Consider the following 14,726-nt stretch of genomic DNA (forward strand, 5'->3'; position numbering starts at 1 on the left):
GCACCATGTTGAAAAGTCATTTGCCACGCACATTAGCTTAAAGTGCGTGGCAAATGACTTTCAGGCGCCAAAAAAAAGTCATTTGCCACGCACAATAGCTTAATGTGCGACGCAAATGAAAATTTGAGCGCCAAAAAATTAAGTCATTTGCCTCGCACATTAAGCTAACGTGCGTGGCAAATGACTTGTTTTTTGTTTTTTTTTTAAATTGGTTTTTTAATATTTTATTGGAAATTCCGACATGATCGTCTTTGAAAGTAGACGCTTCCCAATACCGGGAATACATTTATAAATAATACATGTCACAATAGTTTACAACGTAATTAACGTTCCCAATAAAAGGCAATTAAATTCGTCATAGATCAACCAACATGTTATAACAAACATAAAATTACTACAACAAAGGTATCTACCTAGAGATCGAGTTCATATTACAAATTAAGCTAAAAGTCGACATTGTTCATAAAGTAATCTGCCCAAAAATCTTTCACCTCATTAATCTCCTCCGGTGAATAAGGCAATGTTCTCGAAAAATCCTGAAAAAGTGTAAATAATTCAATTTATCAACGATCGATCAATATAATAGTTTTGGGTACTTATTATACGTTTAATATGCATATTTACAACTTTCTAAGGCTCTTTACAATCTATTATTTCACATTTAAGGCTAATTGGGTCGTTCTAGGACATTTTTAGGCAAATATGACGTTTTCGAACCCAACTTTGAACTAAAGAACCTAAGGAATGTTTTCAAACTTATTACACGTTTAATATGCATATTTACAACTTTCTAAGGCTCTTTACAATCTATTATTTCACATTTAAGGCTAATTTGGTCGTTCTAAGTCATTTTTAGGCAAAAATGAATTTTTCGAACCCAACTTTGAACTAAAAAACCTAAGGAATGTTTTCAAACTTATTACACGTTTAATATGCATATTTACAACTTCCTAAGGCTCTTTACAATCTATTATTTCACATTTAAGGGTAATTGGGTCGTTCTAGGACATTTTTAGGCAAAAATGACGTTTTCGAACCCAACTTTGAACTAAAGAACCTAAGGAATGTTTTCAAACTTATTACACGTTTAATATGCATATTTACAACTTTCTAAGGCTCTTTACAATCTATTATTTCACATTTAAGGCTAATTTGGTCGTTCTAAGTCATTTTTAGGCAAAAATGAAGTTTTCGAACCCAACTTTGAACTAAAGAACCTAAGGAATGTTTTCAAACTTATTACCCGTGTAATATGCATATTTACAACTTTCTAAGGCTCTTTACAATCTATTATTTCACATTTAAGGCTAATTTGGTCGTTCTAAGTCATTTTTAGGCAAAAATGAATTTTTCGAACCCAACTTTGAACTAAAGAACCTAAGGAATGTTTTCAAACTTATTACACGTTTAATATGCATATTTACAACTTTCTAAGGCTCTTTACAATCTATTATTTCACATTTAAGGGTAATTGGGTCGTTCTAGGACATTTTTAGGCAAAAATGACGTTTTCGAACCCAACTTTGAACTAAAGAACCTAAGGAATGTTTTCAAACTTATTACACGTGTAATATGCATATTTACAACTTTCTAAGGCTCTTTACAATCTATTATTTCACATTTAAGGCTAATTTGGTCGTTCTAAGTCATTTTTAGGCAAAAATGAATTTTTCGAACCCAACTTTGAACTAAAGAACCTAAGGAATGTTTTCAAACTTATTACACGTTTAATATGCATATTTACAACTTTCTAAGGCTCTTTACAATCTATTATTTCACATTTAAGGGTAATTGGGTCGTTCTAGGACATTTTTAGGCAAAAATGACGTTTTCGAACCCAACTTTGAACTAAAGAACCTAAGGAATGTTTTCAAACTTATTACACGTTTAATATGCATATTTACAACTTTCTAAGGCTCTTTACAATCTATTATTTCACATTTAAGGGTAATTGGGTCGTTCTAGGACATTTTTAGGCAAAAATGACGTTTTCGAACCCAACTTTGAACTAAAGAACCTAAGGAATGTTTTCACACTTATTACACCTTTAATATGCATATTTACAACTTTCTAAGGCTCTTTACAATCTATTATTTCACATTTAAGGCTAATTTGGTCGTTCTAAGTCATTTTTAGGCAAAAATGACGTTTTCGAATCCAACTTTGAACTAAAGAACCTAAGGAATGTTTTCAAACTTATTACACGTTTAATATGCATATTTACAACTTTCTAAGGCTCTTTACAATCTATTATTTCACATTTAAGGGTAATTGGGTCGTTCTAGGACATTTTTAGGCAAAAATGACGTTTTCGAACCCAACTTTGAACTAAAGAACCTAAGGAATGTTTTCAAACTTATTACACCTTTAATATGCATATTTACAACTTTTTAAGGCTCTTTACAATCTATTATTTCACATTTAAGGCTAATTTGGTCGTTCTAAGTCATTTTTAGGCAAAAATGAATTTTTCGAACCCAACTTTGAACTAAAGAGCCTAAGGAATGTTTTCAAACTTATTACACGTTTAATATGCATATTTACAACTTTCTAAGGCTCTTTACAATCTATTATTTCACATTTAAGGCTAATTGGGTCGTTCTAGGACATTTTTAGGCAAAAATGACTTTTTCGAACCCAACTTTGAACTAAAGAACCTAAGGAATGTTTTCAAACTTATTACACGTTTAATATGCATATTTACAACTTTCTAAGGCTCTTTACAATCTATTATTTCACACGTAAGTGTTTGATTTGATTTACAATTCTTGTTGTTTTTTTCTGTTGTCCTATCCTTAAATAGTGCATCAAAATTTCATGATTTTCAGGGTACTTGATGAAATACAATTGTTCAAAGATTCTCATCATACATCATCATTTCTTGGTTGAAATCAAATTATTTAAGTTCTGGTTCTGAACTTTCTGGTTTTTAATTATTTCACTGTCTTGGACTTTCAGAGGAGTCATTTTAATGACTCAAAGCTAACAGATAAAGTAACTTTTAAGAGATGGATTTCTATGTCTATTGAGTGATTTAGAATTTCTTCATAAGCATAACCATCCCCCTAAAAAAGGGGGAGGGGAAGGGGGGGGGGTGGAAGGCTTGGGAATAAAACAGAACTTTCATGAAACAATTTTATTAACTCTAGAACATTTCTAAGGGATAATTTCCAAAAAGTAAGTATCAACACCAATTAACCTTGTGGTAACTTGTACTAACCTTGCCGATGGAAGTAACATTAATGAATTGACTCTGATTTGGGGAGCATGAAAGCTCGCAGAAAAGATTCAAGAAGTTCCTCAAGCAAGCGGGGCAACTCACAAGTAAAGGAATCGCCTGCAACAAAATAGCCAAAATTGAACCCTTTTTTACAATAGACAAGAAAACTGAACAAGACACAGAGGTAACAAAATAATTTATCTGCACCAGATCAAGAGTTCTGAAATTATCTATCCTAGGTCCATATTATATACAGGAAGAAGCTGTTTATATAACATCATATTTATTGCTAGACTGCAGTGCTAGACATTAGTAAATAGTAATTATTCTTACTTGTTGAACTTGTGACCGCAATGTGTCAAACTCACGTTCTGTACAACAAACATTCCCACTTATGGTAGGACACAAACTCTGAATTTTCGCAGAAAAGAGATCATCAGGCTGCAAAAGATGACAACTAGCTTGAGTTAAAAGTCCAATGCGGTACAAATAATTTATGAAATAAAAACTTGATATCATGCCTTTTTTGAAGGAGAACTGTCAGGACAATTTAAAACTCTCCCATCGCTGCGCTCTCCACAAATATCATACATGGAACAATACTCTGTTGAGTGTTTTCTCCTAAGAACCAAGGTTAAGCAAGTTAAACTACGAATTTTACACAGGAAGTAACAATTTAGAAAAATTACAAGAGTTAAACTTAGACAAGGGACAGGAATCCGGTAAAGATACAAGAGCCAAGACTATGGGATCCATCTTATACACGACATAGTTATTATAATATGGCACTTGATTGGTTCATACTAAGTCAAGAAATCAAGATTGCAACTTAAAGTATAGACAATCCACTTTTCCTGACTTCTCATCTTCTTGCTTTTAATTTTTCCCAGTTATCTGCGAAAATAGAACTTAGGCGAATGAAATATATTAATACAGATCCTTTCACCAAGCACTAGTCAGAGTAGTCACAGACGTGCTAACTATAAAACGGCTCATAGAGTAATAATTAACCGCCAATTGTTTGAAATGTGTTCCTCCACAAAGATTTAACCACGACACCGCCACCATCTTACTCAGTTACCCTGGCCCCTAATGATGCCTATTACCACATTACTCATTCCAAGCATGCCCTAACAAATAACAATACAGTGGCTACAGTAAAAGGTCACATAAGCCTTTACCGTGACTTGGAAAAAAATAAGTGAAATCATCAAATCATAGACCTAGTTATCATCAAATCATCGTTATAGAGTATCATTTTGAGTTCGTGGAATTTAGTATAAAGGACAGAAGCAATCAATTTAAGAGTATTATACATCATTTTCCCCTTTGACACTCGATCACTCTACACCCCTAAAAACAAAAAAAACAATCAATACACTATTATCACTGCAATAAAACACGACCCATGCTCGAAACGCCAGTCGAAGGAGATAAAGTGAGGTTAACAATTCCAGCAATAAGCCAATCAAGCAGTAACAATATATCAAAGGAAACAATAACCATCATCTTCTGCAGCAACTTAGTATTTCAGATCATTTCTTAACTGAATTATTATACAATTCTATAGACTAAACAAAATCCATCAACAAAAAATAAATAAAAAACAGATAATCAGGGATCCAAAAGAATTCAAAAGGTGAATTATGGGGTTTCCTTTCTGGGTTATTTATTTATCTGTAAAAAGGAAAGATAAAATGCATATGTGCATCTGAAAAAACAAAGAATCGGATCTGGGATTTAACAACAAAAACAAAACTAATAAAAGAGATTGTTTCAATTACCCGTTCTTGCTGCGGAAATCTGTTCTGCTCAGACCCCATTTGTAATTTGTAATTTGTAATTAAAAGAGACGACAATGAACGAGGGCGGCTGAGTGGGTGGTGGCGTGGGCGGCGGCTCTAAAAACGGAGCAGGGCAGTGAATTAAGCAGTGAGGGGAAGCAGTGAAGCGCGCACTACGTGAATCAGCGAAGGAACGCCAACGTGGCAACGATGGAAGGCGGCGAAGCAACGACGGCAGTGCCGCCGGTGAGAACAAAGAAACTAGTGTTGGTGTTGGTGGTGGTTTCGTTGGGGAGGGCGCAACGTTAAGGGTGAGCTTTGCAATAACCTAAGTCAGAATGAATATTCGTTTTGCAATTATGGGTGAGCGCGAATTCGAAAAAAAAAAATCAAAAACCAGTGCATCGCAGATTTATAATTCTGCGTGGCAAATGACTCTAGGATGCTCCTAGAGTCATTTGCCACGCAGAATTATAAATCTGCGATGCACTTAAATGAGTCATTTGCGTCGCAGATTTATAATTCTGCGTGGCAAATGACTCTAGGGTGCTCCTAGAGTCATTTGCCACGCAGAATTATAAATCTGCGACGCAAATGACTAAATTTTATGCTAAAATTTGTTATTTGCTTCGCATGTTCAGAATGGCGTGGCAAATGCGGGGATGCAAATAAGCCTTTTTCCACTAGTGATTAGCCCATGCGGCGGTCCTTACTAGTTCATTGTAACGATGACGGACATGCATTAGACTACATTACTAATCTGAATTGATTTTAATGCACACGTATTGAATAACAAGCATCAATAGGGTGACTTAAGTTGATTTAAGGAAGCTAGCAATAATCCGGATTGTCCACAGAATATCTTATTAGGCGTGATCAATAATCAAATTATGTTAGCATATTTATAACGGTGACAAAAGAAATAAAAATATAATATTTCACGTTACAATATAGCTTAGGATAAATTGCAGTTCTCATGAAACCTTACCACTCGCCTTAGCAGAGCCTCCTTTAGCTTTAGAATGACCTTTGTACTGACTTTTAGATCTTTATCCTTCCTTCAATTCCGGTAGAGTTTCCCCTTATACTCTTCGGTTTAGGCTAATATAATTGGAATGGTTTGAATTCTTATACGGACAGAGTTCTTCTTAACAAAAGTTAATACGAAAGAACTATTAAGAATACGGGACGAGACTTTAATAGAGATTTAGAATATCGGAGAGGAAATAGTGAATTCATAATATCAGAGGAGTGAGACTGAATTGATTATTAATTGGGGTGCAGAAGGGTTGTAGTTATAGTGTAGACTGGCAAAATTATGATAGAATTAGGATCCCTAAACCAAAATTAAATATAATTTGTAACCGTCTGAAACTGTAGCAAGCGCAAGAAAATTCTTGTGCTGGTTATTGGGGTGCAATAAATAATTCGCACCTACGTGGTGGGCGCAAGATTAGTACGATTACGCGTTTTCCAAAAATTTTGATTTTTAACAACTCGTAACTTCTTCATACGAACACAGACTCTTAAAAAAATATCTTGTTGGAAAGATACCGAATCCAGCTTTCTATTTCCACCGGTCTTGCATCAATGGGCTTTGTAAATCTGGAGTTATGGCCCAAAGAGTGGAGGTCGGTCCGTTTTGGCAAAGCCCAAGTAAATGTCTTATAACTTATTCTATTAGATTGGATTTGGGCTTATGACAAGGCTATGGAAAGATTATCCTAAGGCCTATACAACCATGTAATTTTCATGATCCAAATCATAATTTATAAGACTAACTTTGACTTTGAAGGACATATCATTTGCTAACGATCTAACGAGCGTATACTATGATCTCGTGAGCATGTTTAAGTAATTTGTGTTAACATTTACATGGGCTGTGCTCAAGAAACATGAGTTCAGGAAGTGTTATCATTAAAGATATGTTGTTCTAGAGTCTGAAGGCAAGGTCTTAGAATCATTGTAGCGCGTGCAGGTGTGCTGCACGCGGACAATTACATTTTACTTTTCTAACGGTGTACATCCACGTATTAAGCCGTATCGGGATACGGATGCGACAAAATATGTGTCCATACTATTTTAGGAAGCTTTCTATTTATGGAAAATACTATATGTAACAGATTCTACCCCGGATAGCCTCTTTAGTCATTCGAGGGTCATTCTTAAGCTAAATAAAGTGCATTGTTGACAAGTGGGTTATGTTAGGTTATGATACATATGAACAACATAAATCATGCGGAAAAACCTATATGCCAGGATTCAAATTAATTGCACATAATCACATAATTAGTCTAGGATGCATACACTTTGTAGCGTGCCCTCCCTAGCTGCGCCCGAACCGAACAAGAACAAGTCTTTAGGACTCCAAGTGTCGTCCCTCCGTAGAAAGTCCACAGCACGTCCGGATCCGCCTTAAGATTGACCAACTAGAATCGCCCTTAAGGTACTAGTGATTTTCGGCTAATATGGGGCAATAGTATGACTGAATTTTGCTCTCAAAATGTCACTTTGAATACTTGAAAACTCGTCCTTAAATTGTAAACCTAGGTCACATATTTATAAGGGTATGGAAGGGGAATTGGAATCCTATTAGGATAGTAATTAGCTTAATTAGAATTATATTAAAACTCTTATTAACTAATTTATCCACTAGGATTAGGATTTTAATCATTGAACGAATCCTATTAGATTTAGGATTTGTATCGGACACAAACACACGCATACGAGCATGGCGCTCATCCCACGCAAGCCTTGCGGCCCACGCGAGCCTCGCAGCCCACGCGAGCAGCGCAGCTCGCAGCCCTTCGCGCGCGCACCTTGGCCTGGCCTTGCGCTGGGCCTGGCGTGGCCTTGGCTGCCTTGTGTTGGCACGCTTGGCTTGCTGGACGCGGGCCTGGCTTCGTGCTGGGCCTTCGTTAGCAAGTCTCGTCCGATGTTAATTCGTACGACGCGCTTCCGATTAATTTCCCGATTCCGGAATTTATTTTCGATACGAACAATATTTAATATTTCCGATTCCGAAATTAATTTCCGTTTCGAACAAGTATTTACACTACAAGAAATTGATTAATTACCAACCGCCAAAATTGGTTGGTAAAACGCGAAAAACGGTTGGTAAAAGATTTTGCGACCGCCAGCGGTCGCAAAAAGGCGGTCAGTTTTCACCTGGACGGTAATTTAGGAAACTCCAACTGAAAGGCGGTCGCTAAAATTTACCGACAGGATTAGCGACCGCCACATAAGCAGTCACTAAATTAGTGACCGCTAAGGCAGTCGCTAAATTAGCGACCGCCTTGACGGTCACTAAATTAGCGACCGCTTTAGCGGTCACTAATTTAGTGACTGCTTTGTTGGCGGTCACTAATTTAGTGACTGCCTTGGTGGCGGTCACTAAATTAGTGACTGCTTTTGTGGCGGTCACTAAATTTGTGACTGCCTTTGCGGTCGGTAATTATGCAAATATCATTTGCAGCCAATTTTGTAAAATCGCATATATACCTGTATTATATGCCTGTATAAATATTATATATGTACCTGTAAATATTATATATGCCTGTATAAATACGAATTTATATAAATTCTGTAAAATCGTATGAAACCTGCTCGATGTTATAATATTAAACATGTTCAAAGTCATACAACAAAGATTCATAATACACATAATGTTGTTCAAACATGTTAATACGAAAAGTTGTAACTAGTTCAAACTAATACAAGAATACTAACTACCTAACACAAAGGTGTCCCGCCTCCGGTTGGATCTCGAGGGTCCTGCGACTGCGAGAAAGGAAAACCATTGCCTTTTCATCTTGGCAGCATATTCTTCTCTCTCTTGTCTCTCCCTTTCCATCTCCCTTTGATGCTCTAGTCGCTCTGCTTCTCTTTCTTCTCTCTCACTTTGCCTCAAAAGTAGATCGTCCTCCATAGCCTTTAGCATCTGAGTTTTTGTTGTTTCAAGCTCAATGGAAGATCGTCCTGCATAGCCTTTAGTATCTCAAAGTAGATTTGGTTGGGATCTTTAGCAATGCCTTTTTCAACGCATTCAGCAACATTTTTTTCATAGTTTTCCTACAAGAATTGAAATGATTATCACCCATGCATAACAAATATATTAAACCAACTTGCATAACAAATAAGGAACTTTTGTTAAGGGACAAAACAATTGAGCTCTTGTACTTTTGTTAAGGGACAAAAAAATTGAGCACATTTAAACTTAAAACATATATAGGCTAAATAAGGCGTTTTCGGTCCCATTTTTCAACTAAAGGAACTAAGGGCTGATTTTAAATTAAAACATGTTATATAAGCTTAGTTTGAACTTGTTAAGACACATTCAAAAGTATTTACTCACATTTAAGTCTTATTTGGTCGTTATAAGTCATATTTTGCCTAAAATGTCATTTTAAACCGTTTACATGTTTTATGTGGCACATTCAAGGTTTCTAAAACTGATTCTAATAAATTTAAGCACATTTAAGTCATATTTGGATGATATAGGTCATATATAGGCTAAATAAGACATTTTCGCTCCCATTTTTCAACTAAAGGAACTAAGGGCAGAATTTAAACTTAAACAATGTTTTATAAGCTTTATTTTGACTTGTTAAGACACATTCAAATGTATTTACCCACATCTAAGACTTATTTGGTCGTTATAGGTCATATTTTGCCTAAAATGTCATTTTCTCGCCCAACTTTGAGCTAAGGAACCAAACTTGTCATTCCAAATCGTTTACATGTTTTATGTGGCACATTCAAGGTTTCTAAAACTGATTCTAATCAATTTAAGCACATTTAAGTCATATTTGGTCGATATAGGTCATATATCGACCAAATAAGGAATTTTCGCTCCCATTTTTGAACTAAATCACCTAGGGGCAGATTTTAAACCTTGAACATGTTTCATAAGCTTTATTTTGACTTGCTAAGACATATTCAAATGTTAGTTTCTCTCAACTGTGATGACTCATCCTGCTTACATATTCTAGACGTGCTGCAGGGGTTAAGAGAATGGCTGATGTGGCAGAGTTTGTTAGCCAGAGAGCAGAATGTAATTAAAGGGGGAACAGTTGAGAGAGAGGCAATGAGAAAGTGTTAGTTGTCTTATTTCTTTTCTTGGGAGAGATCTAAGCCTCTAAAAATCTTAGGGTTATGTAATCATCCTTCAAAATCTATCAAAAACCTATCTTCTTTGTGTTCAGCATTTTCTCTTTATTCCTCAGTGTTCTGAACTTCTGATTTAGTTATTTCAATTCATTAACATTTACTCAGAAATAGATTGTCCATAAACCAAAGAGTATCTTATTTGCCAATAACAAACCCCCCCAAAAAACTGAAGTAAAATAACTCTAATTATATGCCTCCAGAGAGCATATGACACCTTGCCCCTTCACAACTCTCAAAAGACCAAAATTTTAGTTCAGCCTAAACAAAATCTTGGTCCAAAGATCATCACCAGATACTTCATCCTGAAGAGGGATATCAGAAATTATTCAAGCCGGAAACAATCATATCAAAAGCAATAGAAATTTCACTAAACACTTCCAGGACTGCCAAAGTGCCAAGCATCACAGTAACTAACTTGCTAGAATCAGCAATATTAGTTGATAACATTTGTAAATAATTGGTCATGACAAGAGTAGAACTGAGAGTCTAAAAGATGGTGCAGAGCAATACAACAGTTTTCTTTTTAAACCCAGCAATACGACAGTTTTAGTAGCACATAACACCTTGTAAAAAACAGTCTGTCATTGAACTGATCTAGGCATCATTCTACAAAGCTTTTTAGCAGAAGTGGTGAGTTATTGGTCAAAGCAGAGAAGAAACTATATCTAGAGTAATTCAAATTATTGCACCCAGGCATCAACATATAAAAATATATGCAACAATATTTCACATTGTAGAAAAGACTACAAAGAAATAGCTTAGTGGCTAAAACACTCATTCCAAACACGAAGTCAGCAGTATAAATCCACTGTGAGAATTCCAGTATTATGTATTCTCCTAATTTGGTCGTTATAGGTCATATTTTGCCTAAAATGTCATGTACGAGCAGGTTGAGTGGGTTTTTGGCTTCATTATTCCAACATTGTTATTGTGTATCTGCCATGCTACCGCAAAACGCACTAACAACCACACCAAAATAAAAATCAAAATAAAAATAAAAATAAAATGTGTGTGGCTTCATTATTTTCTGCCTTTCTACAATTAATCAAATTATGCAAAAAAAACTAAAGCCACAAATCTACAAATCTACAAAAAACCAAATTCTAAAAGTAAAAGGAACAAGGTTACCTTGGTTGGGTGACAGAGCCACGCGGAAATGGTAGAGCAGACGGCGCTGGGGTGGGGCTGGCGGTTAGGGTTTGAAAAAATTGAACAATCCAAATTTTAGGGTTTGAAAAAATTGAACCACAATCAATAAAGCAAAATGAACAAAGATTACCTGGTTAATTCATGAGCGTCTCGACGATTCGCAAGGAGGAATAACAGCGAGGGTGGGGCTGGCGGAGCTGAGGGTGGGGCTGGCGGCGCTGGGGGAGAGGGTTGTTGCCTTCAATTCGCCCAATTTATTTGGTCGACTAAACCCCCTGCTCTGTTCTTTTTTTTTTGTTGGAATGTACATTCAGGAAGGAAGTTGGTCCTAAACCCAATTCCCACCTACATTTTCTTTTTTGAAATAATTAACGACCGCTAAAATGGAATAAGCGGTTGGTAAAGTTTTAAATTTAATTTGGAAATAATCTGATGTTTAAGGTCTATTATTTAGTCGGAAAACATGGAAAAGCAGTCGGTAATTTATCGACTGTTTTAGAAGCGGTTGGTAAATTTAAATAATAGCGACCGCTTTTATATTGGTCGGTAAAATACCGATTGCTTTAATATTGGTCGGTAAATTTAGTTTTACCAACTACTTTTCTGGCGGTCGGTAAATGTAGTCGGTAATCAAGCGCTTTCTTGTAGTGTTAATATTTCCGTTTCCGGTTCCAATAATATTTCCGATTCCGACAATATTTCCGTTTCCGACAATATTTCAGATTCCGGCAATATTTCCATTTCCGATAATATTTTCCGATACGTACCATGTTTCCGTTTTCGGCAAAATCTACGACTTGGATAATATTTATATTTCCGATACGATTCATATTTCCGTTTCCGGCAATATCATCGTTTCCGGAGTATTCATTGTTTTCCTTTGACGATCTTAGCTCCCACTGAAACCAAGATCCTTCGATTCCGAATATCCATAGATGGAGTATTTAATGCCATTAAATACTTGATCCATTTACGTACTATTTGTGTGACCCTACGGGTTCAGTCAAGAGTCAGTTGTGGATTAATATCATTAATTCCACTTCAAGTGAAGCGGTCTCTAGCTAGGCATTCAGCTCACTTGATCTCACTGAATTATTAACTTGTTAATTAATACTGAACCGCATTTATTAGACTTAACATTAAATGCATACTTGGACCAAGGGCATTATTTCCTTCAGTCTCCCACTTGTCCTTAGGGACAAGTGTGCATTTCCTAATTCCTTTGTCGCTCGATGCTTGCTCTTGAACATAAGGTAAGAGTTGTCATCCTTATTATGTCCAGAGGTGTTTCTCGGTTTAAGAGTTCAACTGATCAAATAAACAGATAATTATAGCCTGTGATTCATCTGAGCACGGCCATGCATTTTACAGTTTCTAGCTCTCGGAGTGGCCTTGTACAACTTTTAGCATCTCATCCCGGTTTATGGGAGGACAATCCCAATCTTGTGATCTTGATATTAGACTTTGTTTGATAGGCGATTACCTGAGCGTTTCCTTTATAGCCTCCTTTTACGGTGCGACGGTTGACAGCGTCAAAGTAAGCAGTTCTCAAACAAGTAATATCAAATCACTCAGGTATTGAGGATTAGTGTCTAATAATTTTAATGAAATTTACTTATGACATATTTTCATCTCTTACAGTAAAGTTTTATAGGTCTGTCTGATACTAGTCTTCCCAAAGTAAGTATCTATGCAAATGATTACGACATTGCCATGTCCACATAGTTCAAGAAACAGAACTACTAGTCATCTTGCATTCTAGTCGTCTAACGTTTTCTATGCGTCCAACTTTAGAGAAAACTCCGACCAGGGACCATTTTCAATCTTTGACATTCAAGTTCACTTGATAAAAATTTCTTAGTCACAAGACTGGTCCTGACAGTCTATCTTGAATATATCGTCAAATTGAAGGGACTCATCATTTAATAAACCACAAATTAAATGGAAAAATGAATTCTATTCATTTATGTGAATGATTAACCAATAATGTTTTACAAAGTATTAAACTCTAAAACTTTAAAACATTAAATAAGGACATCAAAGCCATTCTCCAATATGCTTGATTCCCATAGCTGCAATGTGCGAGTTGTGCTTCGCCTGCGGCAGAGGTTTAGTCAATGGATTTGAGATGTTGTCATCAGTTCCAATCTTGCTTATCTCGACTTCTTTACTTTCAACGAACTCTCGTAGAAGATGAAATCTACGAAGTACATGCTTGACTCTTTGGTGGTGTTTAGGCTCCTTTGCCTGTGCAATAGCTCCATTATTATCAAAATACAGAGCTATTGGTCCTTTAATGGAGGGGACTACACCAAGTTCACCTATGAACTTCCTTAGCCATATAGCTTCATTTGCTGCTTCATGTGCATCAATGTACTCCGCTTCAGTTGTAGAATCCGCAATGGTGCTTTGCTTAGCACTTTCCAGCTTACCGCACCTCCGTTGAGGCAGAAGACAAACCCAGACTGTGATCTGAAATCATCTTTGTCGGTTTGGAAACTTGCGTCCGTATAGCCTTTAACAATTAATTCATCATCTCCACCATAGACCAGGAAATCATCTTTGTGCTTTTTCAGGTACTTCAGAATGTTCTTGGCAGCAGTCCAATGTGCCACTCCTGGGTCTGACTGGTATCTGCTCGTAGCACCGAGTGCATACGCAACATCCGGGCGTGTACATATCATAGCATACATTATTGACACAATCAATGATGCATATGGAATCCCACTCATTCGTCTACGCTCATCAAGTGTTTTTGGGCACTGAGTCTTGCTTAGAGTCATTCCATGAGACATGGGTAGGTAGCCTCGCTTGGAGTCTGCCATCTTGAACCTTTCAAGCACCTTATTGATATAAGTGCTTTGACTAAGTCCAATCATCTTCTTAGATCTATCTCTGTAAATCTTGATGCCCAGTATGTACTGTGCTTCTCCTAGGTCCTTCATCGAAAAATATTTCCCAAGCCAAATCTTGACAGAGTTCAACATAGGAATGTCATTTCCGATAAGTAATATGTCGTCGACATATAATACTAGAAAAGCAAATTTTCTCCCACTGAACTTCTTGTATACACAAGATTCGTCTGTGTTCTTGATGAAACCAAAGTCACTGACTACTTCATCAAAATGTATATTCCAGCTCCTTGATGCCTGCTTCAATCCGTAGATTGATTTTTTAAGCTTGCATACCTTTTTAGCATTATTTGGATCCTCAAAACCCACAGGCTATGTCATAAACACAGTTTCTGTTAAAATGTCGTTTAAGAAAGCGGTTTTGACATCCATCTGCCATATTTCGTAATCGTAATATGCAGCGATTGCTAACATTATCCGAATAGACTTTAGCATTGCAACTGGTGAAAAGGTTTCATCGTAATCCACACCGTGGACTTGCCTGTAACCTTT

General features: G+C 36.4%; 1 protein-coding gene and 1 long non-coding RNA gene across 2 annotated transcripts; both read right to left on the reverse strand.

The window, feature by feature from the left end:
* Positions 1-3,029: 3,029 nt before the first annotated feature.
* LOC130460635 (uncharacterized) lies at positions 3,030-3,936 on the reverse strand. Its single transcript, XM_056827968.1, has 3 exons — positions 3,742-3,936; positions 3,554-3,661; positions 3,030-3,337 (listed from the first exon to the last, which is right to left on the reverse strand). The coding sequence occupies exons 1-3, from the start codon at positions 3,811-3,813 to the stop codon at positions 3,185-3,187; spliced, it is 333 nt and encodes a 110-aa protein (XP_056683946.1). The 5' UTR covers positions 3,814-3,936; the 3' UTR covers positions 3,030-3,184.
* A 4,659-nt stretch (positions 3,937-8,595) lies between these two features.
* On the reverse strand, positions 8,596-11,892 carry LOC130461923 (uncharacterized). Its single transcript, XR_008921952.1, has 3 exons — positions 11,453-11,892; positions 11,302-11,358; positions 8,596-9,075 (listed from the first exon to the last, which is right to left on the reverse strand). It is a non-coding gene; the product is annotated as an uncharacterized lncRNA (long non-coding RNA).
* Between the last annotated feature and the right edge of the window lie 2,834 nt (positions 11,893-14,726).

The sequence above is a fragment of the Spinacia oleracea genome, chromosome 5, assembly GCF_020520425.1.
Source record: "Spinacia oleracea cultivar Varoflay chromosome 5, BTI_SOV_V1, whole genome shotgun sequence".
NCBI lineage: Eukaryota > Viridiplantae > Streptophyta > Magnoliopsida > Caryophyllales > Amaranthaceae > Spinacia > Spinacia oleracea.